Here is a 27,135-nt window from a genome sequence, read left to right as displayed (position 1 = left end):
TTGTCCGTGATCTTTGAGAGTAGAGTCCTTTCTTGGGTGAACTAGCTTGGAAATAGGTGCACTTTCTTTCCTTACAGACAGGCAATAAAGGTTCAGTCGACCAGATCGAGGTTTGGATCAATAGATATAAGGTATCGATCAAAATCTCGCCCTTTCACCATCACAGACTTAATCGCCCCACTGGTACTTGATTCCAACTCCTTCATCTTCCTAGGTGACCACAATTTCCACATAGAAGACCATGCTCACCAAGACAGCAACAATCTCCTGGATGATCTAAACACATTTGGGCTCTCTCAACTGATAAAGAACCCCACCCATTCCGCAGAACACCTCATCGACGCTGTCTTTACTAACTACTCTGGCATCACAGTGGATAACTTCACACCCGCCACCTGGGCTGACCACTGTGTTGTCTGCTTTGGCCTGAAACTACCCCTCCAATGTAGAACGGCACCCTCCAAAATCTGCTTGACGCAACGGAAATTGGAAACATGGACTTCAAAACTCCAAACATTCCATCTGGTGCAAGAGAACCAAGACCTCCCCCGATCAATAAATCAAGTTCAATGTCAGGATCACCTCCTATCCACACTCTCTGGCCCCGCTCAAAACCATCACCACTCCCAGGACTATATCTCAAGCAAGCTAGTACACAGAAGAATTGCATTTCTCCTTACGCCATTCTAAACAACTAGAACACCTGATACCCAGTACCCATTATCTAAAATTGAGCTGTAAAAGATGAATGGTTGAGACCTTGTCTGTTTTCTTTGCTCAAGCTGGTAAGTTTATACAAAGCTGTGCTTGCCTAAGGGCCAAGGCAAGGAGAATCTACTGGGCAATGATTTCAAGAGAATTTGTAAAAAATATATCTGAGCCAAACCCAATAATGAAACAAAAGTGAAAATCAATTTGGCTGAAAAAGTACAACAATCCTAATGATTGAATGAAAACCCATATCAAATAAAGTTACACAAAGGAGTGTGACCTAGCTTTGAGTGGTGGAATCCTAGTATCAAATGAAAACAAGAGCAAACAATTTTCAAAAGGAAAATTGTGGGGGTTTTTTCAAATGAAATGTGTAATTTCTGCAAAATGACACTAATTGCGTGATTAACATTTGCATGATTGTGTGCAACATTTGCCCCGGAAACTGTGCCTTGAGTGCAGCTTCTCATGCAAGACACTGGTTGCTCATTTTTCCTCTGTATATCAGCGCTTAGTTATGTTTACTGTCACAGAAAGATGGCACTTTTTGGGTGAGCGTTGCTAATGACTTCATCCATGTACAATAGTGATTGAATTTGACACTTCGCTATTTTTTTGCAATTTTTGTCTCACTGCAGATTTTTGCATTGTGTTGTACTACTCTTGGAAAATATTGACTACGTTCCAGTGGCCTTGTCTAAATAACGTAGCTAAAGATAGACTGAACACTTGCTTCCCGCACTGCTGGTACTTGTGCTATGCTCTTTAAATAGTGATTAATATCATTATAATTCAAAGTGGCCTACCTCTGTGCATTCTGTGTTTGAATAGTGTCAGTTCCAATGCTTTGTTTCATCTGATGTTTCATGTGAAGAATTTGGTAAGATGGTATCCAATCTTGTAGCTCCACTTGACACTTCCTAAAAGCCCTTTATATATTATTTAAATGTAGTCATATGTTCCACAGGAGTTCATTGTGGTACTTTTGGGAAGGTCTTTTGTGTTCGTGTTTCCTGATATATGCATTTACTACGGTCGTCTACTTTTGCTCTCAATCTGAAATGTTTTGGAGGGAAACATAGTCGCACTCGTCGCCCTTAAATAATGATGGCGTCAACTCCACTCAGTGTTTTAAGGTGGGTTCTCTTGTATTCCACATTAACCATTACCTCCACCATCTTTTTCCTTTGAGAGATCTGAGATTGAGTGATTCCGGATTACTGTTGTGTTGTGCTTTTTATCCACCGGGTGATACACAAATAATGCCAATTGCAGCAAAGCATTCTGGTTTCGACTGCAGTGGTCTAGCCTGCTTCATCCCGGAAGCCACTCTCCCACCATGCGGAAGTACCCTTTACTTCAAGATGCTGCGTCTAGACTCCTCAGGCTGAAAAATCTCCTATGTTAAGCATACGAGGTGAAAAAACAATAGGCGTACTCACCATTCACAACTATGATTTGTTGACGTTCTCATAGATGACATCACTGATGCAAAACTGCTGCTTTTTCTTTTTCCACATCAGCTGCACGCATTGGTGAATAAAGACGTATTGTTCCTGTGAGAGATAGAAAGGGGTCATCGTGAGGAACAAGGAAATACTTTGCAAGTGAAATGCTGAGAACACCCTGCGTGCCTAGAAATCACGAAATGTTAAGGTTTCTGCTGCAACAGATGTTCCAACTCAAGAGTACAGCCAACAGGCCCAGCACAATCAGCCAGGAGCAAACCACACCGGAGAGGCCCGTTCTGAAAGTGGATAGGGCCGGGTGACCCCTACCGTGACCTATTAACTGTCATGGGGGTGAAGATGACGCAGAGCAGATTACGGATGCTGATTGGGAGGTGTTCTCCGAGATTTGCTGAATTGTGTGCTCTCACTTAATGTGGCTGTGAGGTAAACACATGTGACATCGGAAAAGTATTTTAAGTTGATGCTTTGTTAAATCGGGCAAACTACGGTTTGACTTTCATGAAATTTAAGAATAAAGTAGGGTAAGGCAAAACCCCAACTGCCCCCACCCAGTAATGGCCTTTTCTCAGAGAGTGCTCCAGCGAAACCAAATTTCGTGTCCCTTCCACTGGTCCTATTTAATTGTCCTTTTACATCGGCTATTTAGAGGGGTTGCGCAGCCCAGGGCGCCGACCTCCAGAGGCGCACTAGAGCTCCATGCAGCAGTCTCCCTACGGCTAAGATCCAACGAAAAGTAAGATAAAACACTTTTTTTATGAGTACCCTTGTCTGTTTTTTTGTTTGTTTTTCTTGTCGTGGCTGTGCTTACTCTTGCCCAGCTTGCCTTTCTCGTATCCTCCCAAATTTTCCAGTAAAAGACAATTAACCCCTTCCATGCTGATGACGGAACCGTTCCGTCATCAGTCACGGCTGAGCTGAGCTGTGCTGATGACGGAACGGTTCCGTCACAACCGCGCCCTGTTCTGGAATGTCCAGCACAGGGCGCGGCTTCGGCGCCGCGGTCAAGGTGTTAAATAGGGCCAGTGGACACCAAATTGCTCCACAAAGTAATGACCGTAGATAAGAAACGTAATTTTTGGCTGGTCTTTTAATCGCTATAAATAAAGCAATGTTGGCAATAAATATGAAGAGAAATAAATAAAAAAAAATGAGGGGGCAGATTTACAAGCCCTTTGCGCCTCCTTGCGCTGGCATTGCGTCTCTTTTTTTTGACGCAACAGTGGTGCAAAAAATGCGGCCAATTTACAATGTGACACATCTAGGGAGATGCGTCACGTTGGAAAGCTGTGCGTCACATTATATTTGCACCAGGTATAATGTATGCAGGTTAGGCATTCCCACGCAAAAATCCATGCAGAACTGACGCATTGAAATTTAGAACATTTCACTGAGTCACTCTATGTCTTCACTGCGTCAAAATACCTACGCCTGCTCAGACCAGATGTAAGGGATGACACAGGGCATTTTGTACGGGACTCACCTATCTGTTTTGGCGCATTGCTGGAGTTGCGAAACTTTCATGATCAACTCCAGCGATCTGTCACTTTTGTGCCAACAGATGCGTCAGTATTTCTGACGCATCTGTTTATCCTTGCGCCATGGTGCACTGTATTGTAAATACAATGCGTCCATGGTGGCGCAAGGACATTTGGCACTGGAACAAGGAAAACGATGCATCTATGTGGATGCGTCAGCTCCTTGTAAATCTACCCCTAGGTACAAAAGCACCCATAGTGGAATGCTTAGTACAGCACTGCAAATCAGAATGTGTTACTGTTATTGTTTGGCTTAATAAGCTCTCTGTTACTGCCTTTAGCTGTCCTCTCTGTAGATCAGCATAGTCTGCCTTCTTTACCCTACCCGTTATAGTCACATGCTGGCACATGCATCAATATTGCATTTTGCGATTCCTTAATTGCGAAAAATAAGGAATCGCAATTAAGGAATTGCAAACTGCAATGCATAAAGAAATTGCTGAAAAATTAGCGATTTCTTAAAATTCCTTAATTGCGATTCTCTAATTGAGAATCGCAATTAAGGAATACCTCCCCATCCATTCCTATGGGCCTAGAGGCCCATAGGAATAAATGGAAAGACATTCTTAATTTGCAATTCATCATTAGAAATTCGCAAATTAAGAATGCAATTTCAAGGGTGCAGGGGTGTCCAAAGGACACCCTGTTGCACCCCTGAAATCTGCTTAGAAGTACATTTTGCACACTGTAGTGCATTTTTCAAAGTTTTCGCAAATTACCATCAAGGTCAACTTCATGGTAATTTGCTCCTCTTATTGTATTGCATTTGAGATTCCTTAAATGCAATCGCAATTTAAGAAATCGCAATTGCGAAAATTACAAAAATGATAATGCATCTCAAAACGGGAATTGCATTCGCAAACGGCCGAATTTTGCGATTCGCACCATTTGCAAATGCAATTTCGTTTGATGCATGTGCTCCATGCTTCCTTTGTTGTTGTTTCTTTTCAAATATTAGGAGGAAATACAGGGCCGGAGCAGGAGCACCATGCCTGCAATTAGGTTGTGTTGGTCGCAACAACAGGTGTAATAGGTGCCTTTATGTTAGAGTCTGATATGAACTAATGTTTCTACAGTGAAAGTTTTGCTGATTTGCACAGTAGTGACAACAAGTCGAGTTCTGATTCTTTTTCTTTTTCCTTTCTGATCTGACTCTAGAGAAACCATGACATCAACCACACAAAAGTGTTGCAGGTGGACACCCTGTGGTAGGTTGACTCAGGTGTTCGGTTGACATCAGGTTATTATCCTGGGGTGGATGTGGCATAGGCAGGTAGCAGGCAAGAAAGAGGTGACCAAGATGAGAAGTGGGAAACAGAAAAGGAGAGCGAAACAGACAAGGAGAGAGAAACAGACAAGGAGAGGGGTGGGGAGTGCGAGCATGCAATAGTATGTGTAACATAAAACAAGCATTGGAAATGCAACATGTCTTGCATTTGTTGGAGTTATTGGCATTATAAATGCTAATGGTTTTTACCTAGTCATGTTGCAGGGTGCTGAACCATATGTGGACAAAAGAGGTCCCCTGGAACTGCACCCTGCAACATGGCTAGGCAAAGGATCTGGCTTAGTGGTAAGAGCTACTGACTGGTGAGCTTAGAATACCGGTTCAAGTCTGCTGTTAGGTTCAACATCCTGTGATATGGGCCGATTGTTTAATTTCCCCAAGCCCATGGCTAGGTTCCAGTATATAAATAAAAGTGTTTGTAAAGTAACAAAAAACACGAGCAAAGCAACAGTGGTGTCGGAGGAGTGGTGGGGGTCTTCCAGCAGTGTTGTGGGTGGAGTGGGGGGAGATGTGGGGGAGATTAAGGGTTCTGAAGGAACCGAAGCATTGTTGTGGGAGGGGTGGGGGCAGACACGTGGAAATTAAGGGATATGAAACAAACAAAGCAGTGTTCTGGGAGGCACAGTGAGATAAAGGGATGGCAGGCAAATGATGCAACAGGAGTTTCACTGCACAAGTAAACAGAACAGTTCAGGTAGTCCTCAGGGGAGGATACAAAATTCCAAAAGAAGGAACTACAAAGTCAGTGGCGGCTGGTGACATTTTAAAGGGGTAAGCGTAAAGGTTCGGGATCAGTGCACTGTGGCAGGTGCCCTTCCATAGTCAACACAGTTATAGCTATTGTCATCCCTTTGCACATGCGCCTCATTCACGTATTGCATCAGGCATCGCCATAGAAAAACTAAACAAAACGCCACGCATTTCAGCCTCCCACGGTTCCTCCTGATAAGATAAGAGTCCCAATTTTTTTGAAGATTTTGAAGCAACAGAACTGAGCAGATTCACTTCCCGAGCAAGCCTCAGTGGGCCTCCTTAAGGGAACGCGAGGGCAGCTTTTCAGTGCATATTTCAGTTTTATAGATCATTAAAAAAAAAGTTATGAAATTCAATTTTTTGAGCTGGGGTGCCCATTAAGGAAGACCGTCTCTGTTCCCTGAGCTCTGATTGTATCAGGTGACTCATGGCAGACACTGTCGACAATATGACTTTGATGATTGAATGCCCAAGCTCAAGGTTCAGACTTGTTTTACAGTAATTGTGAGTTCCTGGCCAACGCACCAAGAGTATTGCAGAAACCAGGTCCGGGTTTCTTTGAGTGTAAACATATATTTAATAAAAGATGTGCACCATAGAGAAATGTATCAGGGATTCCACATTAGCCAAGGAGTCAAGTTCCCTCAGGCAAAGCAACATACGCATTCATACCCTACGACTGAAGTTTCTTGAATAGTCACTCTGAAAATTTCGATGTGTTAACAAGTAGGTGCAGTGATGAACCTCTGAGGCCAGAGCAGATGACCTTGAAAAGTATCAACAAACGACCTAAGTATCTACAGGTATAGCATAAAAAAATAAAATCACAATATGCGTGCCAGGACCCCCACATCTCGACTTTGAGACTGGAGCTTCCGGTGAACAGGTTTCAGTATGGCCAAGCAAGCATGGCTGTTGCAGGCTGCATTTCTCAATCATTATACAGTGTAATTTGCATTTTTTTACACCCTGTCACTAACATTATCACGGCACCTGGTAACGAGTTTCCAAAACTTCAGAATATCATCATTCGTTTCTATTATTAAATTCTATCGGTCCTGATCACCTTTTCTGCATTTTGTTATATTATGGAATTATTTAACTTCTGCCTAAGTCTTGCGCTCAACAACCCTTTCTGATTTCTAGAAACTGCTACAGGATTAATTTTTAAGGTTACTACATGAAAAGGGCAAAGAGTAGTTTTAGTTGCCATGGAATTACATTTTGACTAGAGTAAAACGTTTACTCTATATTTACTGAGCGCGCGGAAGAGACCGTGATAGAAGCAAATCAATATAGCAGGCAGCATATCAAACTGGGGGTAGTTTGGGGACATAACTGCTGCGAGAAACCTAGTTTAGTTTTAACCTTAAACTTACCGTCCTGTGCCTCTGCCACCTCAGCTTCTAGAGTCCGACTCCCGCCGTCCACTGTCCTGCCGTTTCCAATTCCTGCAGGCAGCTCTTGCGACATCAGCCAGGAAAGGGAGCCTCCCGCCCTCCCCTCCGCAAATCACAATGCAGTGAGGCGCAGCGGGGCACGCCCCACCAGGGCCATTTTCTCTACGCAGGCTGAGCCTACATAGAGAAAAACTGAGAATGGGCGGTCCTGCCCGAGAGCAGGGGGGAGTGGCTTGCCCATTATTGTTCATACTGACTGTTTGGGCAGCCTGAGGCTGCCCAAACAGTCAGTATGAACAACAGTGAGCAAGCCACCCCCCTGCCCTCGAGCAGGACCGCCCACACGCAAACAGGCACTTCTGCTTTCTCGCCGTGCGAGAAGGCAGAAACATAAATGGTAGTTATTACCATTTATGTTTCTGCCTTCTCGCGCTGCGTGAAAGCAGTGGGGCGGCGCCCAAACGCCCCTATAGAGTAGCCACCACTGTACAAAGTGTATTTACCAAGAGTGTATTTAGGCAAAACCTAAAAATAGGGGCATGCAGCATGTCCCTTCTGGTGATGGAGGAGAGTGTGAACAGCCTCATGTCAACATAACTGCTATTTACTTGCTTGTGCTTATCTTCAGGCTAGTAATGTATGGGCAATCAATTAACAGCTGCAATGCTCATAAAGCCCAGGTTACTGCTTAGTGTTTTTTCCACGGTATAAGAAAAGGCAGCGTCTCACACACAGTCTATGTATGCCCTACCTTTGTCTTCTCTGAATATTAGCTCTTGCAATTTTCCAAGTTCCGCTTGATTATACAATTTGCTTTTAATTTCCTAGCTGTGTGTGGAATAATGGCAGCAATGGTATTTGTTTTTAATGTACGAAAAAGTAAACTTATAATAATAATGGTATAAATATCAGAAGTCACCCTTCAACTCTTTTTTTTACCATGTCTGTGTAATACGAGAAATAATGTCTTCCAGAAAGTCAATATTTTAATGTCATTCTTATCTAAATCTTACTCCTCTCTTTAAACCATTTCTGTTCTTCTGGTTACTCGGAGTCGCCATCAGAACTTTTCTAGGAAATCTCTCTTTAGGTCAAATTGTAGGGTATCTGCAAACTGGCAATAACGATATTTAGAGGGCTGCAAATTATGGCATAAAGCCTGGCTACTGCCAATAATGTGAATCGGGCATATTGTGGTACAGTACAGGGTACCACATTTTTCTCAATGACATTCCTCATCTTTTTCATTTCATTTCTTCAACGGGAAGATGCGCCAGATCTCGTAGAAGTAACTGTTCTTTATAGACACTAGTGGTGTTTCCAGTGAGAAATACGTGTTCTAGGTTCTATGCCCCTGTGAGAATGGCCTTTTCCCCAGGATCCTATATTCATGAATGTCACCTACACTGCATGCCCAAAAGCTTGAATTGTCTGAGAAGCTGTCACACCTGGGCAGTGAAACAAATGCAGGCTCCCATAAAGTAGGCTCTTACTTTTGCAAGGTTAACCCGAAACTTCAAGCATTATTCTCCTTCTGAATATATTTGAACATATTTTGCGTAGGAGCAGAGATATATCCCACTACCTGTCCCTGGGTTCTGGATCCCAAAGAAGTATAGATTGGTCCACCACTGTCCATTGTAAGTTCATAAAACTTATAATCGCTCTCCCATACAGCCTGCACAGCTTGCTAGTTGCCTGGGGTGGCAGGAGGAAAAGCAAATGCTTTGTGCCCTCCCTCACACTTAACACACAAAAAGGTTATTTAAAAAAAATACAAGCAGAACATAGAATTTGGTATGCACCCAGGCCAGCCAGGAACCACTACACTAGTCAGGGTAAGCTAGATACATGCTAAAGATAACCTGTGCTCACCCTTTGACAGCTTTGCACAGAGCATGCAGGCGTTATGAAGAGGCAATATGTAAAGTATTTGTGCAACACACACACAGTAACACAATGAATGCACCAACAAAAAAAAAAAACGACTCCACACCAGTTTATAAAAATAGATTTTTAGATTATAAACAACATAAGACCAAATCAACAAAAATCCAATCTATAGGAATTGAGATATTTAATTTTAAAAGAATAAATGCAGGAAAGCGCCTAGAAGCAAGTAGTGCTAAAAAGGTTACTTTAGGTCATGCTGGACCAGTGCAAAGTCAAAGTTTTGGATGCATGCGATGGAGCGCAGGCCGGCTACAGGATCTACGCAGACCCCGGTGAACAAAGTACCTTTCCTGGTCTTCAGCAACAAAAGTTTCAATCTTCTCCACCGAGTGAAGACAATGCGTCTTTTATTATTCACACTATCAGGTAGATGTGTCGAACTGAAGCCTCGCAGTTGGGACCTCGAATGGGCGCTGCATTGTCGCCTGAACTTTAATCAGGTCCCAAGTTGTTATTGTGCCATGCAGGTCTGTCTCTGGATAGGCTCTGCGTCGGCGTCGAAGAGTACTGCGTCGGTTCCGATTGGCATAGTGGTGACGATGAGTCACTTTTTGCAGCAAAACAGTTGTGGAGCCCACTTCTGAGGCCCAGTACCTGGAAAGGTCACCACAGGCAAGGATAGAACTCACCGAAGACAGAGGCCAACAGCACCAGGCGAATTTCAGGAAGGCTTTTGTGTCCCTGAGGTTTCAAGAAACAGAAGGCAAGCCAGTAAGCCCTTGGAGATGACATAGAGGAAGTGCAGAGCCCATCTCTCCTTCAGCAGAGTCAGGGAGCAGCAGACAGCAAAGTAATAAGCAAAAAAGCAGTTCTTTCAGAAAAGCATCCCATTTGAGTCCTTTAAGCAGCACAGCAGTCCTTCTGACAGAGGTTCTGTTTAAGATCCAGAAGTGTCTGATTTCAGGTGGGGTCAGAAAACCAGTACTTAAACCCAAAAGTGCCTTTGATGTAGGGGGTGATTTCAAAGCTGCTCTCTGAAGTTCACAAGGATCTCTTTCAACCCAATCCTGTCCACCAGGCCATCCGTGGGGGGTAAATCTGTGCTTTGAGTGTGGATAGGACACCACCTATTGAAATGTAAGTATAAGCACCTCCCATTTCCCCCTGCCTAGGACTACCCATCAAAAGGCTCATGCTCAGGATGCAGATGAGCCTCACCTTACTGTGCTTGTGGCGTAGCTGTCACCCTCCCCTGACACGTATTGGAGGTAGGCTATCAGGCACACACAACAGTAAGTGCAGAGAAATGTCCACTTTCTAAAAGTAACAACAAAACGGAACAATTGCCAGTACTGAGCAACACTCCTATACTTATTTGGACCTCTAGGAAGTTCTCATCACTAAGGCAGAAAAACCTGCATAGGCCATCAGCACTGGTGTGGTCTACCCCAGGTCTGTGTTCCACTCTGAAGTCCATACCCTGAAGGGAAACGGACCACCTCAACAGTTTTGGATTCTCACCCCTCATTTGCATGAGCTACCTGAGGGGCCTGTGGTCAGTATGAATCTGGGAGTGAGTGCCAAACAGGTGTGGTCTCAATTTTTTCACTGCAGTACACCAGCAAAAGCTTCTCTCAGTAGCACTCCGCCTCTCTTTTCTGGGGATAAACCTCCTGGAGATAAAGGCTACAGGTTGGTCTAGGATCTCCTAATTAAGTTGGGATAGTACTGCTCCAATGCCATGTTCTGAAACATCAGTCTGAAAGATAAACTTCTGGGAGAAATCAGGGGCCTTGTGCACAGGAGCTGTGCACAGGCTTGCTTTAGGGAGTCAAAATGCAGTTTGGCATGCCTCTGTCCAAATCATATTCTTGTACTTCTTCTTGGAAGTTAGCTCAGTCAAGGGGGCAACAAGTTGCCATAACCCTTGAAAAAACTCCTATAGTACCCATGAGGCTCAGGAATGCTCTGGCCTTCAGTCTGAGTTTTGGGGAGCAGACAGGCCATGATGGTTTCTATCTAGGCCTAACGAGGCTGCACCTTCGCCCTGCCCACCATGTATAATGTCCTTTGCATAATGGTACATGCAGTGGAGTCAGCACTACACTCAACACTAAGGGGAGCGCTCTTAGTGTTAACTGTAGTTTTAACAATACAGTAAACACTGAGGGGAGCGCAAATTGTACCATGATGCAAAGGAGCAATCTTTTTGGGGATATAATGTAGTGGCAATACCCTTTTCCCTGCCCAACCTGATTTTCATTTCCTCCCCTACCATTTATCACACGTTCCTAATTTTCCCTTTTTAAAAATTACATTCTGGCCCATTGATTACACTTCATTCGGCCCGAGCCAGAGAGTTCGGAAAGGGTGCGGAGAGTGCGGCCGAGGTGCGGAGATTCCAGCCCTACTGCAGACGTAAAGATACGACACGTGAATGGTCTCTGTGAATACCAAAAGTTGTAAAGTTAGACTTTTCTCTTCGATTACATATGTACACATCTAGCTTCTCCTACACCCACCTTACCACAAACCTCTCGCCAACCCCGACCACCACCTTGCTTGTAACAATGCGGCCCTTGGTCACATCAAAGACCAAATTAGTGGCCTCTGGGAAAATGTTTGTGATTACCCATGCTATATGGTATGGCACAAACACAGGTCCTATCCTCATCACTGTTTACCAGTGTCAGGAATGGTATTCCTGGTTGGCTGAGGTATGCATCCAGGCCAGGCAGGAACCACCACTCTAGTCAGGGTAAGCTAGATACATGCTAAAACATAACCTGTGCTCACCCTCTGGTATCTTGGCACAGAGCTGTCAGGCTTATCTAAAGAGGCAATGTGTAAAGTATTTGAGCAACACACTCATAGTAACACAATAAATACACCATAAAAAGACTACACACGTTTATAAAAATAGATTATTGTGCTATAAACAAAAAAGCTAAACATTCAATCCATAGAAGTTGAGATATTGAAGTTTAAAGGAATAAATGCAGTAAAGTCCTTAGGAGAAAGCAGTGCGTAAAAGGTTACTTTAGGTCGGGGTGGACCGATGCAAAGCCAAAGTTGGGACCAACCACGATGGAGCACAGGCCGGCTACAGGACCCACGAAGGTCCTGGTGAACGAAGTACCTTTCCTGGTCGCAAGCAACAAAATGTGTTGATATTCTCCACACAGTGAAGGCACTGCGTTGATTCCTATTCACGCCATCAGGTCGATGTGTTGAAGTCAAGCCTTGCGGTCAGGAACTTGGATCAGAGCTGCATTGACATCGAACCTTGCAGTTAGGATCTCGGATTGGCGCTGCCTCATACTACTTCACATCATTGTCGAGCCGCGCAGGGCTGTCTCTGGATCGGCACTGCATCAAAGGGCAGTACATTGGTTCTTATTAATGCAGTTACTCTCTTTTTCCGATGTGCATCTCTTATTCCCCTGCTCAATGTTGTTTTCTCTCCATATTGTGTACTTCTCCCAGTTTCTTCCCGGTCTTCACAATCTCATATTCTTCCCCCTCACCAACTTAAAAAAATAAAAATCCCATTTTTGTTAATTTACGGGTTCCAACTTGCAATGGTAAATCAAAAATTTTAAAAACACCTGCGTCATTTTGCACGCATGTGCGTGTGTGGTGCAAGTACCTACAAAATGACATGGCCGACTGTGTTATAGACTTTTTTTCTTCTCTTTTTGCACAGCATAGAAGATGCTACACAGCAAAAACCATTGGCAAATACGGGGCCCAGGCTATATGCTTTGCCAGTGCTTGTTTCTTATGATGTACTATATTGCTGCTTTTCAGATTATTACCACTGCCACGTACTAACCGCCGAAGCCGAATGCAATGTCTTAAATATATGTCAACTCTTACTATTTTGGGTGTTATTTATATAGTGTGCATCCTAAAATTTTGCAAACAAATATGGTCAGTTTAATTGTATTTATCCAGTTTTTCGTGGTCGAATAATTGGAAAACCTTGAGATCAGGGTTTTAAGTGGGCCGGGTCTCACCGGTGCTGAGCACCAGCAGTTTTTTAGAGGGGGCCTCGAAACGGGTCTCTATCGGGCTCTGTTTTGTGCCCTGGCACAGGCGGTCCCTTTTTTTCCGGACTGCAGTGACAGAAGGCACATGGATGTGCTCGTGCTCACACTGCTCACTTCTCACTAGTGGAGAAGTTAAGACATGACGTCATGCCAGGTGAGCGTTGTAGGGGAAGGGAAATCCTTTAAAGAGAGTCATTTTCTCTCTGGATTTCCCTTCTCTTTTTGAAACTCAGGAGCAGCAACATCGTCACCAGCGCTTTAAGTGGAAGCTTTTTCAATATTGTATACAAGCCTTAGCTGCTGCTGTTTTATCTTTTGCAGCTAACAACCCTTGCCAAAGCCAATAGTCCTGACTTGTTGTGGGTATGATGTTACTTGTTGTGTCATATATATGGAAGAAATGATCAAAACAGCAAAATACAAGTTGGGTGGCACACTATGCTAAGCACAGATTTATAGTTTAGGTGTTTTTACGCCACTCCCTTAATTACATTGGCCACGTCCCTTTAAGAGACCCCCCCCCCAGTTGTTCATCCCACTTAAAGCCCTGCTTGAGATAATAGATCTGCAGCAGCCTTGTGTTTCCACGTGAATGTCAATTGTCTTAATCTTACTGTACTTAGTAAATAAGTACTTTTTATTCTTTTCACAAAATTAGACACATGCTCAATGCATTTGTACGTTAAAAAAAAATAATGCAATAGCGCTGTGCTTGTCAATTTTGCCATGTAATTTATCTCTCTTGCCTCAGACAATAGACGGCCTTTTACCAACCACTAAACTTGTTTTTTAATGTGTGGAGCCCTTTATGTTTTTAAGAGGATGTCGAGATAGTGCCGTTTTTAAAACGAGGGAAAGCCTCACTACGACGATACAACCAATAACTACCGTTTTCCTCATCCTTCCGCTCTGCACGTTTTACCCACCCCAGGTTCAGAGAAAGAAGCATATCAGCGAGGAATGGAAGATTTGAGAGTAAAATATATGGGAAGAAACTTACTGCAGGGTTTGAAAAAATGCACACATATGCTTCATATTTATAATACATTTTCAGACCATTCTTTCAGGAAAACATACATATATTTTTAGAGACTGAAGCAAACCTCAACTGTCCATGAATTAATGTATACTGACCTCTGGTGGATCTACGCGTAATAACACTTTAGACGAAAAGAATGTTAGCGTTACAGTGACCTGATCGATTCCATCGGGTCACTGTAAGATTGAAAGATACTTAAAGCAGGGCACTGGGAGCATGAGGCCCTCCCGACCTTTACATGCGGCCCTCCCGACCTTTACATGCGGGCCCCCGACCTTTACATGCGGGCCCCCGACCTTTACATGCGGGCCCCCGACCTTTACATGCGGGCCCCCGACCTTTACATGCGGGCCCCCGACCTTTACATGCGGGCCCCCGACCTTTACATGCGGGCCCCCGACCTTTACATGCGCCCACCGCCCTGTGAAACGGCAGCACTGGGCTTCAATTTACTGGACTCAGCACCACCATTTAACAAGCATTTGCAATGCAATAGGTCTCGCAATTACGCGACTTTAAGCTATTGGCATTGTAAATGAATATGCCTGTTATTTATGTTTTAAAAATGAAAATAAAAATAAAAGGTATTATCATTTACAATGTCAATAGCTCTAACTCGCGTAAATGCGAGACCTATTGCATTGCAAATGCTTGTCTATAGTTATTGTGAGGATACTTAAACTTTCCTGTAATCAGGCGCGCAACACCCATTGGGCTCACGGGGCTTCAGCCCCCCCCGTCGTGTGTGTCAGCCCGGGCTGACACAGCTTTGCGGGCTGGCGACGATCTAATTGCAGGTTATTACAGGTCTTTAAAAGACCATTTACTTGTAAATTAGGTCTTGTTGTATTTTAACCCCTTCTTTCAGTCACTCTGTCTATGGTTTGAAGAATTAGCCCCCCCCCGAAATATTTTTCTGCCCCCCCGAAATTTGGCTCTAGTTGCCCGCCTGCCTGTAATTGATACCTATTGAGACATTGTCGTTTGTTACATATGCTTGCAACCTAGGTCTCAACTGGATTTACGGGTTACCTTCTGTTGTTTGTTGTTTAAGTACATTTGAGTCATGTAGGGAGTACTTGCACTGTGCCACCATGCGCAATTCCTGGCACCAATGCGACAGAATTTGTGACGTCTTTGATCCTTTTGCCATGGTGCGCGGTACCATAAATACGGTGCAACCATGGGGCAAGTATATGCCGCGAGGCAGCGCAGACTTTTCTGTCGCAATGCTGCCGCAACTCAGTGTTGTGTCAGAACTCATAAATATGCACCTAAGAAATGTAACCATAAATATAGTTCTGCTATAGTGCAAACTCAAACACATCAATGAAGACTTAGCACAGTCCATGACCTCTATAATAAATGAATTTAAATTACATTAAATCAAAGAAGATTATAGTACTGATAGGGCCATAGAGAAAGAAACTACATATGGTATATCTCCTAATCTAAATTTCTCGACTTTGCATCTTTGTGACAAATGTTCCCTTTGTCTACCTTCAGCATCCTCCCCTCCCCCCTATCCCTCTTAATCTTTGTTGTTACAAAAATCTAAGGGGCTGCAGGGGTGATACAATATTACAATTAGGGTGTTAATCTACCACTGCTTTCAGAGGTGTGTATTGATAATTCTTGTATGTGCCCCGAAGGTCAATCCAGGGCACACACCTGTAGCAGGTTGGCATATTATTAAGGTAGTAAGTTGAAGGTATCAACTTCTCCAAAGCAACCTAACCAACAGTACCACCCCAGCGTGATGTCACATGCATGCACATGTCACTAAACATGACACAAACGTAAATATTGAAAATATCCACCATAGGTCTTTAACAACAGAGAGCTACAAGTTTTTGTAGGAGAGACCCAAAAATGTCTTAAACCAGAAATTAAAGCCCTTAGCGTCTCTTAAGTGAGGTCAAACCTCTTCATTCACCAGGGCCATCTTTCCTCGTTGAAACATTAACATTTGGTGCAGAATAGGGTGGTGTGTTTACTATCACTTAGTAAATGCTATTACTGCGGGGTGAGGTATTTACCTGGTGTAGTAAATATCGCCTATTTCAAGTTTTCAACTTGGAAATGTGTTCTAATGTGGACAGCACGAGCAGCCCTAGAAGACGGTTCCAGGCAGGTGCACCAGTTTTCGAGGGCGCAAGAAGTGCTATAGAGGATGCGTCACGACACTTCAGCGCGGGCAGCCCCCACCCCCGAAAGCGGCCCACTGCACCGGTCACGCAATACCTCATGCAGCAACGGGGAAGCCGGGCAATGGCATGTTACTCCTCCCATGATGGCTTCCAGTTCGGCCCGCTTGGTTAACCGTGCAGCAAGTATGTTCCAGTGTGAAGGAGTGTGTGCCTTTGGTTTGTTTACTGGCAGCTGCCCCTGGCAGATGAGCACCTCAGTGGCATATGGACCTGTAGCGGGGTCTGGGCCCAGTCTAGCCCAACAGGCAGCTGCCTCCATCAGGTGAGCACTCCAGTGGCAACTGGACCTGTAGCTGGCGGTTCAGGCCTAGTCTAGCCCCCAATCCACATCTATCACCCCGTGGCGCAGCACCAGCGAACAATCAGGAGCAGGCCCAGGCAGGTGCAGGCTGGTAAAGCTGACCCCTGCATCCCTCATCAAGGCGTCACCCAAGCAGCACCACCAACGTTACCCGCTAGTTACTTTCCGTGCCACAGCCGCCAGGCCTAGTCCCAGGCTGAAGCCCAGGCTGCAGGCAAGGTCACGATCACTGGCCAGTAAATGTATGTGGTCTCTGGTGCAGGGCTGCATCATCATCCATGGCTATCACTGTTCACAGGTCCCCCGTACCTCAACCAGTCCAGGGGGCTCCCGCTCACCCCCCCAACTACAGAGTCCCCGCTTACCCCCAGTGCAGGTAGCACTGTTCCAGTCGTCTCCTGCTGGCTTCCAGGCGCCTCTCCACCGCAGCTGCAAAAACAAAGGAAGGGGGGACTTGGCGGTGCAACGGCACGTGGCGCTCCCACACACCCGCAGGGCCCGGCTAGTCGTCAATTGAAGGAGACGCAGGCAGGAGCTTCTGGCATCCACCAGGGCACCGGGCCAGGAGGGTCTCAGAAACAGGAGGCTCCTCTCTCGGTGGGGGGCGCCGCAGTACGTCTCACAGCACCAGTGCGTGCACAGGTGAGCAAGTGCTCCCCCAGGAGGATCATCAGAACTGTTGGATTTCGTGATGGCCAGTCCGACACCGCTGTCCCTGTCCCGTCTCCACGCGGGCGTGAGCACCAACCAGGTCAGAGCTCCTCGAAATGGCCACCAATTAACACAGTGAAGGCAGTGGCTGGTTCAGCGTGGTCGCGGGAATGGGGCAGCCGAGAATGCCTGATGGCCGCATGTAGGGTGAATAAATAACAGAGTGGTAGCGTGGAACCTCCTTAGAGTGCCACCACCATCTTGGCCCAATTAGCCACGCTCCCCACTCAGAGATATTTTTCCTACAAATGATCAGCAAAATACATTTTGCATACATTTGGAAACATCTATGCACCCACTATACTGTGTCCCCACTTAGTTGCACTGTAAAAAGTCTAGTAGTAGGTGATGCTTAAAACTTCAGTCATCCTCTTTAAATGAATGTCAGACTGAAACCCATACTGTTGGAGGGTATCGCTGTGACGGCTGACACACTGTTCCTCATTGGATCTTCTGCTGCCATTTTAAAACTGTTGTCGAGGATCCAGCCTCCTGGCTAGTGAAAGCGTGTGATGCGTGTGCTGTGTAACCCTAGCCCTACATGGGGACAGGAGATGTTCACGCATACGTGTCCTCACACCCTGCGCGTGCACACCGCCTGTCCAGGCGCGCACTTGGTTTGTCTCCCTTCACAAACCAAAGCGACGGCAATAGTCTCTCCAAGGCGAAGCAGCGCATGCGCTGCTTTCGCTAAGTGAGACCTAAAGATGTTAAATGAACAGCAAGCATGTATTTAAAGGAAATTGCTGTTAAAGAAAGGAAGTAACTAGGGTGTACTGCCTTAACTTTCGGAACACCTTTATTTTTAAAGACCGCAAACGTGTACAAATTTGATAGTCTCTTCAAAATTAATAAAGGTGTATTTCATTAACCTGCAGAACCGTTTCACCTTAGTAAATCAGATCATAGCAGTGCATTCCATAGTATTTTTTCTTGCTCCTCCCCCACCAACAACAATGGCATTAGTGATCAAAACCAAGCATAGGAGAAGGTTTTGTACAGCAAGCATCCTGAGATCAGACCTGCCTGGGTCTAAAGGCAGAGGGATACAGCTCACTGCAGACATTCTCATGTCACAGGCAATAGTCCAGACACATCCTTCTGTTATATATTAGTACCTCCCACACGTTTCATACCACTGAAATTCTACTCACCAGAAGCACAGCAAGCAGACATGTTTTCTGTTCAACATGGAAATCCATAGCGCATAGAGACAGCAGACAAATGTCAACAATACCATTGGATTCAGTGGCAGTGCCTTTAGTTTCTGTTAATAAATTAGGGGATCAGTGGCGTAACAAAACGTGAGGGGACCCCCTGCAAGATATGCTAAGGGGCCCCTCAAATTCACATCAGTAAGGGCTGAGGGTGCCCCTCCAGTATGGAAAACCCTGGAGCCCCCTCCGCTGCACCGCAGGGGCATGTGTTACACCCCTGTCGGGATGCCAGATAGACTACAAGCGAAAAAGACATGCACAGCATAGCAGAAGCATTTCTCCAAGACATTTTGCTTAAACTTGTGCAACATAACCAAAGGATAGTAGCTCTAATGCAAAGTAAATGTAAATGTAAATGTATTGCGACTTATATAGCGCACGTATCACCCGAAGGCATCAAGGCGCTTGCTTAGGGAACCCGTCCTGGTATTCCCCTGTGAGATACCCCTGCAGGGTATCCACAAGGTGAAAGCCAGGCATCCCGCCGCGAGGGGCCGTAGTGGAGATTAAGCAAGCTATTGCCCAGAGTCGCAGAGTGTGACCCGGTGAGTCGAGTAGGCACCAGAGCGAGAATTGTCGAGTCCGTGGAATTTTTGAGCCCGAGACCCGCCGAGGCGGGGAATCGAACCCTGGTCCACGGCCGATCTCAGCTTCCGGGTCTGCCACCTCTAACCACTGAGCCACGCTTCTCCATCATCACTGGGCTATGTAGACGTTCTGAACTAGTTGACATGCTCTACTCTGGCCGCAACATCTTTTTGAGCTGTTATGAAGGGGAAACGACCCTTACAATGCGGCCTTGAGCATGTGTGCTGTTACCCCATAAGCTGAACAACGCATGCCTATGCCTTAACCACGCATATGGTTGTTTCATACACCTGTTTATTTCTAACTTTTTAGAACATTTTCTTTTTTTTGGGAGATTCTCAACCCCTCCACCTCCCTCAACATTAGACAGGAAAATCAAGGCATATTCATCACAACCACCATTTTATTTTTCTCCAAAAGTAAAAATAGATTTTGATGTGGAGAATCCTACTAAATATGATGGTGCCCCTTCACCTTTTTTAACAATACATTTTAAACCTTTACCCGGGTGGGGATGGACCCACAAAATGTTCCTAAATATACTGCTTTGTGGCTGTTCCCAGCCCTCTAATCTTTCTTGTTGTGCCACATATCCTTAAACCTCCAACGGAGACAAGCTGCCATACCAGTGAATTTTACTTAATAAAAAGTTCCTTCTGCGGGCTTAACATTCACAAACTGTGATTTTGTAAACCAGCATCTACGAAACTTTACCTGCACACGGTCTTTGTTTTTTTTTACACAAATGTAGGCATGCACAAAATATGCGATTTATGCCCCCTATTTACCATGTCTAGATGTTGAAAAAAATGCTGATTACCATGTGGTGCGAATATATGTTCAATGGCTAAAATGAAAGAGTGAGTCTGGACGGCCTATACATCTGTCAATTGACTTTCTTTTTCCTGAAACAATATATCCAGTGAAGGCACAACCGCGTTTACAACGCTGTCTCCACAACCGGGTTCCTTTACAACGTAGTCGTTACAACGAACGTGTTGTTACCACGCATACCATAACATCGCAAGCTGTTTCAACGACTTGCTGTAGGGGGCGCGCTGGTGTTGGATTTAGAATCCAACACCTTCTCTGCTGTTGCACAAACTGGTGTAGGAATAGTAAATAATACTATTCCTAAGTCCAGCGCGCCCCCTACAGCAAGTCAATGCAACAACTTGCGATGTAATGGTTCATGTAGAAACAACGTGGTTGTTGTAACGACCGAGTTGTAGTTGAATACATGAACAACGCATTTGTTGTAAAGAGCTATGGGACATATAATCAAGAAAGGGCGATACATTATCGCCGCTTTTATCGGCAGGAAACTGCCGCTAAAGCAGCGATAATGGACTTGATAATATGGCCTTGTGAATTCCCATAGAAGCTCAGGTTCTGGTGTTAACTTGGGCTTCTATGAGAATTCACAAGATCATATTATGAAGCTCATTATCGCCGCTTTAGCGGCAGTTTCCTGCCGATAAAAGCAGCGATAATGTATCGCCCTTTCTTGATAATACGGCCCTATATTCCCAGTGGAGCAAGCCTTGTTAGGCTCTTCCTCTCACTCCTGCTTTACTGACCTTTTTAGGTCCAGCCTGGGCAGAGCATGCGCTGCTGCAAGCCTTGCAGTATTGGAGTATGCACTTGAAGCCCCACCACTCTCCGCTTATATTTTCCATTGATTTGTGTCATTGTCCTTCTTAAATAATGGCTTATAATTCGTAAATAGGTTTGTTAGTTCCTCCTTAGTACAGCCTTGTCTTCATGTGTTACCTCCCATGTGGACTGGCTCTTTTACTTTGGTTGTTACACGGTACATGTTATTTAGTCGGTAAGCAAATTTCTCTTACTGCAGGCACGACATGCGCTGCTTCAGCTGGTTTTGAAAGCAGCTGGCACACTGTGCTTTAGCTTCAACAATGGTGGCCTGCTGACCGCTCAATATTATTCCTCCTCTCACAGCACAGCGCCCGCTTTCATATTATCACCCATAATGTCCACACTACCATCGCATGCAACCGGGACCTCAGTTTCTTTTCAAACATAGGTGCTTGCGCACACAGGTTGGTTGGAGGAGCGGTATTCATCCCTCAGCACCGATAAATTATGGTTAGGTTATGCAAAATGAGCTCTGCATTCCCTTGAGAGAACAGAACAGGTCCCTGCCAAATCTGTTTTTCCACAACTCTATTTCTGCTGCCTGTACTGAGAGCCCCCTGCAGGATAAAATCTGAGCCTTCCTCGGGTTCTAGTATTCATGGAAGGGAGCGTGTCCGGCCAATTATGCCTGTCTTTCTGCCTCAGCTTTTTAAAACCAAAACATAAATGAAAAGGCATTGTCATTTACAATGCCAATAGCTCAAACTCGCTTAAATGCGAGACCTATTGCATTGCAAATGCTTGTTATGGTACCATTTGCTAGGAGAGTGACGGAGCAGTTCACAGTGATTTCAAGTTTGAGTTATGGAAATGCTTTTGGTGTTATGACTGCATATAGTTTGCAGTATTTAGATCATTAGCTTTAAGTTTTGTGCTTTTTCTTTACTTGATGCCAGTAGGTAGTGCTCATTTAGGCTCAGTTGTACCTCAGGTACCACTTCAGGGCCGATTGCGATGTCGTTAGGAAGGGCTACGAATGGGATTCGGTATTGCCAAATTTGATTCAGAACCCTTGTTTCCTATCAAATCAGTCACCTTTCCGGACGACCGAGTGCGATGCAAGTAAGCCATCCAGACTGTCTGAATCAGTTCCCAATGGGATTCAGGCAGCCCAAGTCGTTTAGAGCCGAATCGTCAGGCCCAATGGAGATGGTTTCCGAACGAGCAAGTACGATGACCGAGACGAAACGGCTGAGGGAATTGGTCAGTGGGGGCCCGTAGCAGGCCCCCCATCACCTATATGTCCCGGATGGGGCCAGTGGGTGTACCCTAGGGACCCCCAGTCCCAACCAAGAACAGTGTGCAAGCACCATTGGGTACCCACCACAGGGTGCAGGGTTTTTCCCAACCACCCCTTTTTCCAATGGCAGCCTGTGTTTTCGCTCGGAACACAAGCTCCCATTGAAGTAAATGGGAATCCGACCAAACTGAGTCTTTAAGCATCCGGACACATCATAATCTGTCAGTAGGACTCCCAGAATACGAATTGTTCGGAGAGCATTCCTAACCTGATTCAGTGGGAATACTTTCCTAAGGACATCGTAATCGGTCTCATAATGTGTGTGTGTGTGTGTGGTGGGGGGGGCACGCTAAGGTCTGTGACAGTCACTTAAGTGCACTCCACTTTTTCCTTAATACCAACAACATTGGAAAACAAAGAGATGTGAGTGTACATCTGGCTGACTACTTTTACATTCAATCTCATTTCAGGTCTTCTTATGTCGTCACAGCTGTGTCCTTACCCCAAAACTGATGATTCATTGTCAAGTTACAAAGGCGTGCGAAGGGTCGGTGCAGACCACCTTGACACATCTGGGGTCCAGAAAACTGATGATTGGGCAAGTTTCACAGGCATTTGTGCTGACCAACCAAAGCAAAATGGCATTAGCACCAACACATCAATGCAGGAACTATACTACTTTAACTACTGAAATTGGCTTTCTGCCCTGGTGGGCAAAAATTGGCAAGTCACTAGAACACTGCACATCATCCAGCTCATGATTAGCATCCTGCTCATCAGCAAATACCTCACAGAGCTAGTGGGTTTAGATTTTATTTGTAAATTGCTGCATGTGATGAGATGGCATGACTAAAGGATTTACTAATAGAAGATTATATGGCTGTGCGGGTGCAGGAGGATATCGTGTGAGTTTCAAGAAGCTCAAGTAAAATTCCCTAAATTTCGAATGCGAAAGAAAGTGGAGAACAGAAGGTTAACATAGATTTACATTTAGGCTCCATTGCACACAATGTAATTCATTTCAATTTATTTCTGTAATTGTAAAACAGTACATAGACAAGAAGTGAGAGAGTCTCTAATTTCTTTAAAACAGAGCAGATGCACTTTATGACCAGCATGATTCAGCAAATAATTTGTTTAAACATAAGTATAAAAATGTGATAGCATGCAGTGTTTATAAAGATGCTTATGCTTGGATACTGAGCAAAATATAGTATCAAGGACATCTTATGACCAAAAGATAGTAAGCATTCCACATGTTCATAGTTCTTGCAGACGGCATTGAGGAAAAGAAATAGCTGAGCAAGACAGTGTCCATCTCTACTTAGAAGAGCAAGGCAGTGTCTCTGCGAGCACCTTTCGGAATCAGTGATAAAAGGCAAGGTGTGATACATGCAGCATAAACATACACAAAGAGGACAACATATTTTTTTTCCAGTAACTTTAGTAAAGTTAGTTATATTGAAAATGAAGGGTTTCTCTGCATACAGTTTTAAACTTAGATTATGCTAACTTTGTGCTATGCAGAGATGTGGCTTGTCCGAAGCAGAGGTAAGTGTACATGGCATAGGAGCAGGCTTTGTAGGTCTAAATATAGTGGGTATTTTTTTAGCTAGAAGTCTGTTGATTTCACCTTGTACGTTTTGTCTTCTCATTCCCTATGTTCCTTCTCGTACCCTGAGGTCTTTGGGTCAAAACCTGGTTGTGGTCCCACGGTTCAAGCTCTGCCGAGCCGGAGGACGATCCTTTCGTGTCTTAGCTGCTAAATTATGGAACTAAGTTCCATCCCAAATTCGTGCACTGGATGAGTTGCTTGACTTCAGGAGGGCTATCAAAACCCATGTGTTCCCTTCTGTACTTTAGCATTTCGCTTTCCTGCCCTCTGATTCTCTGATGTCTTGTGTTATGTCTTTTATGCCTGTCCAAAGCGCCGGGACGCCCCTTTGCTGGGGCAGCTGTGCTCTATAAAAGTGCTGATAACATAACATAACATAACATAACATAGTAAGTATTTGGCAGAACCAGATCCCTTTACTATGCGGTTATGCTTTTCTTAATAATACGTCCTATAGGTTCTTCTTAATTTTACTTCAAGGACCACAAAGCACCAGATGGTTTTGTGTGTGTGAGTTATGCTCCCGAAAGACTGAGCTCACTCCCTCTAGAGTGGCTGCCCATGTCAGTGGCAGGTTTATTCAAATATAAAACCACACAATCTCACCTCTATCATCTGAGGGCGGAGTCAAAGGTGTTTACGGTTTCAATAGGACACATGAGATATTGAATTACCTAGGGTTTGGCTGGGATCATAATTTATTTCACAAAGGAGAGTCAGCAGTAGGACAAGGGTACTGGATTTCACAATTAATTGACTCAGTGGCTTTAGAGAAGAACAACTCTTTCCAAATGATGAACTGTCGAGTGATCACTGAGTGTACCCGGATTTTATCTGTACTAATTCTAGAAATAGAATGTATCTTGCTGGAGAGTCTACGTCACATTGTACAACATAAACACATTATCCTTATCCGTTGTACAGTTGCTGCTTAAATTCGCTCAGACGCCCTCTGGTGCCAGTGGTTTTTACAATGTTATTGTCCCTTATTAGTGTCAATTAAAACTACATATGACCTTCACTGTCAGACAGTGCATTATTTTCCACTTTCAGATCCATCTCTGCACTCTAAAGGCTCTGTTCTTACCTCTGTCTGCACCATGGACATCCTGTGTGACCGTAGTTCTCCCACAAGTCCTAATATATCTACAAATTCGTGATCACGAATGTGCTGCATTAAACGATCCAGTGCTATAAATGTTCCTGTCCGCCCAACTCCAGCACTGCAAAACACAAGAAAGTTGCATTACTCCAGTCTGCATACATCATACATATCAATTGTGGCCCTTAATGTTCCATATATATTATGATCAATATTGTTTGAGCCGTATTATAATGGCCAGACACATCCACTTTAAAACACAAAGAAAGCATTGTTACAAATTGTTTGTCTTACAAAGTCATACACAGGAAATCATAAACTTGACTTCTAAATAAACCTTCTGACCCCCAACCTTGGAATATTAGAAAATGTGTGCTGTATAGCATGACACCTTAATCCGTATTACCTCTAGTTACAGCCAAGCTGGGCAAAGTAGCCCTGTTTTTAAATATAGTTTCTAATACCTGTGTGCAGCCTGTGTAGGTGTACTCCCAGTTTTTCTGTGACATAGAATATTAACCTCATGCGCGCGGCGGTTTTTCCCACTGCGCGCTGAAGTTTTAAAAACCCCGCGGTTCATGACGAGCTCAGCTCGTCATGAGCGCACGGCAGGTAAAACTCATGACGAGCTGAGCTCGTCATCAGCCTCGAAGGGGTTAAAAGAGGTTTGAGGGCAAATTATTGTCCTCTTTGACCACGGAGAAACTGTGGCCCTGATGCTCCTCAACCTCCGTGGCGTTCAGCACCATCCCCCACAACACCCTCATCAACAGACTCTACAACATAGGCATAAAGCAAGACACCCTCAAGTGGATTGCCTCCTTCCTCACAGAATGCACACAGAGCATCCGACTGCCTCCCTTCTCCTCTGCACCCAAAGACGACATATGCGGCGTTCCACCAGGATCAGCCCTCCTCCCCACCATATTACATTTTTACATGACCTCCATACAGAATTCGTCAGATCTCACAGACTCAAGATAATCTGATATGCAGATGACACTCAGACACTCACCTGACTCTTTCTCTCACCGAAGACCCCTCCAATGCCAAAACCAACTTCTGCATTGCCATGACCTGCTTAGCCAAATGGATGAGAGACAACTGCCTCCAACTTAACTCTGAGAAAACTGTGCTATTCTTCAGAAAGAACACCTCTGCATGGGACCACCGCTGATGGCCTGCAGAGCTTGGACCCACACGACCAACCATGCATGCAACCTCTGCATCATCCTCGACAGCTAACTGACCATGAAATGACAAGTCAACACAATCGCTTCCTCATGCTTCTACACACTTTGCATGCTCCAGCAGAATCTTCAGATGGATCCCAACCAAAACCAGAAAGACCAACACTCATGCCCTGTCACCAGCAGCCTCAACTATCGCAACGCCTTCCATGCCGGCATTTCCACCCAGCTCTTCAGGGGACTCAAGCCCTTCACGAAGTCTGAAGCCAGACTCATCCTGGATCTCCCCAAACAAACCCACCTTGCCCTCCACCTGAGATACATCCACTGGCTCCCGATCTAGAAGAGATGCCAGTTCGAGATCCTCATGCTGGCCTACAAAGCCATTCACAATCTCGGACCTACCTACCTCAACCACCGCTTCACTAGCACTCACACATACACCCTGCATCTGCCTCAGCTGCAGCGGTGGCCGCTCCTTCTTCTTCATCACTGCCAAGACCTAGAACAACCAGCTCCTCCAGCTCCGTACATCCTCCTCACTGGCAGATTTCAGAAAGAGACTCAAGACCTGGCTCTTCAACGGAGAGACAGCACCCAGATATCCCTTGTAGTGACAGTGTTAAACCTTACAAATACTATTTGATTGATTGGTTGATGGTTCTTCAAGTCACACAAGTGTATGGGGCAGTGCTGGGTAGGAGATAACAGACAAAGCTGATATCCTATATATTCTGTTATTTTGTAGTTGTAATATATTCAAGGAGTCTTAATCCTGCATTAGTACAGCGTATATTTTATTTCAATTCTGCGAGGTTCCAAGGTTGAAACCACTAAGTGTACAGAAGACAGCCAACACGTGTTTCGCAACCTATTGCCATGGAGGCTTGGAGGCTTCTCAAGGTGTGGGGAGTGGTAATAGGGGTATAATCCCGTGTAGCAACTGGTATATAAATGAATTCTGTATTTCGGAAATGTGTCGTTAAGTATGGTGAAATAAATGCACAGGGCCATATGTGTATCGACTGCGGTGAGGTCCCGAAATCTCTTAACTTCTCCATGTTTGTCATCAAAGCATTTGATTCATTACATTTTTATTAGATAGAATGTTTGTGTTTACGTAAGTCTATTCCCTATTTACTTTGACTAGAAGCCTTGT

General features: G+C 44.7%; 1 protein-coding gene across 6 annotated transcripts in view; it reads right to left on the bottom strand.

Moving 5' to 3' along the window:
- PTPRO (protein tyrosine phosphatase receptor type O) overlaps positions 1-27,135 on the bottom strand; it is a 1,002,672-nt gene that overhangs the window by 20,679 nt on the left and 954,858 nt on the right. For all 6 annotated transcript variants that reach the window (XM_078674019.1, XM_078674018.1, XM_078674014.1 and 3 more), the window contains 2 exons: positions 24,772-24,907; positions 2,154-2,267 (listed from right to left, as the gene is read on the bottom strand). In XM_078674019.1, the coding sequence (XP_078530145.1) occupies positions 2,163-2,267; positions 24,772-24,907 (241 nt within the window). In that variant the 3' untranslated portion in view covers positions 2,154-2,162. The remainder of the gene's footprint in view (positions 1-2,153; positions 2,268-24,771; positions 24,908-27,135) is intronic.

This window comes from Lissotriton helveticus, chromosome 1_1, assembly GCF_964261635.1.
Source record: "Lissotriton helveticus chromosome 1_1, aLisHel1.1, whole genome shotgun sequence".
NCBI lineage: Eukaryota > Metazoa > Chordata > Amphibia > Caudata > Salamandridae > Lissotriton > Lissotriton helveticus.
This window is presented reverse-complemented; position numbering and strand designations above follow the sequence as displayed.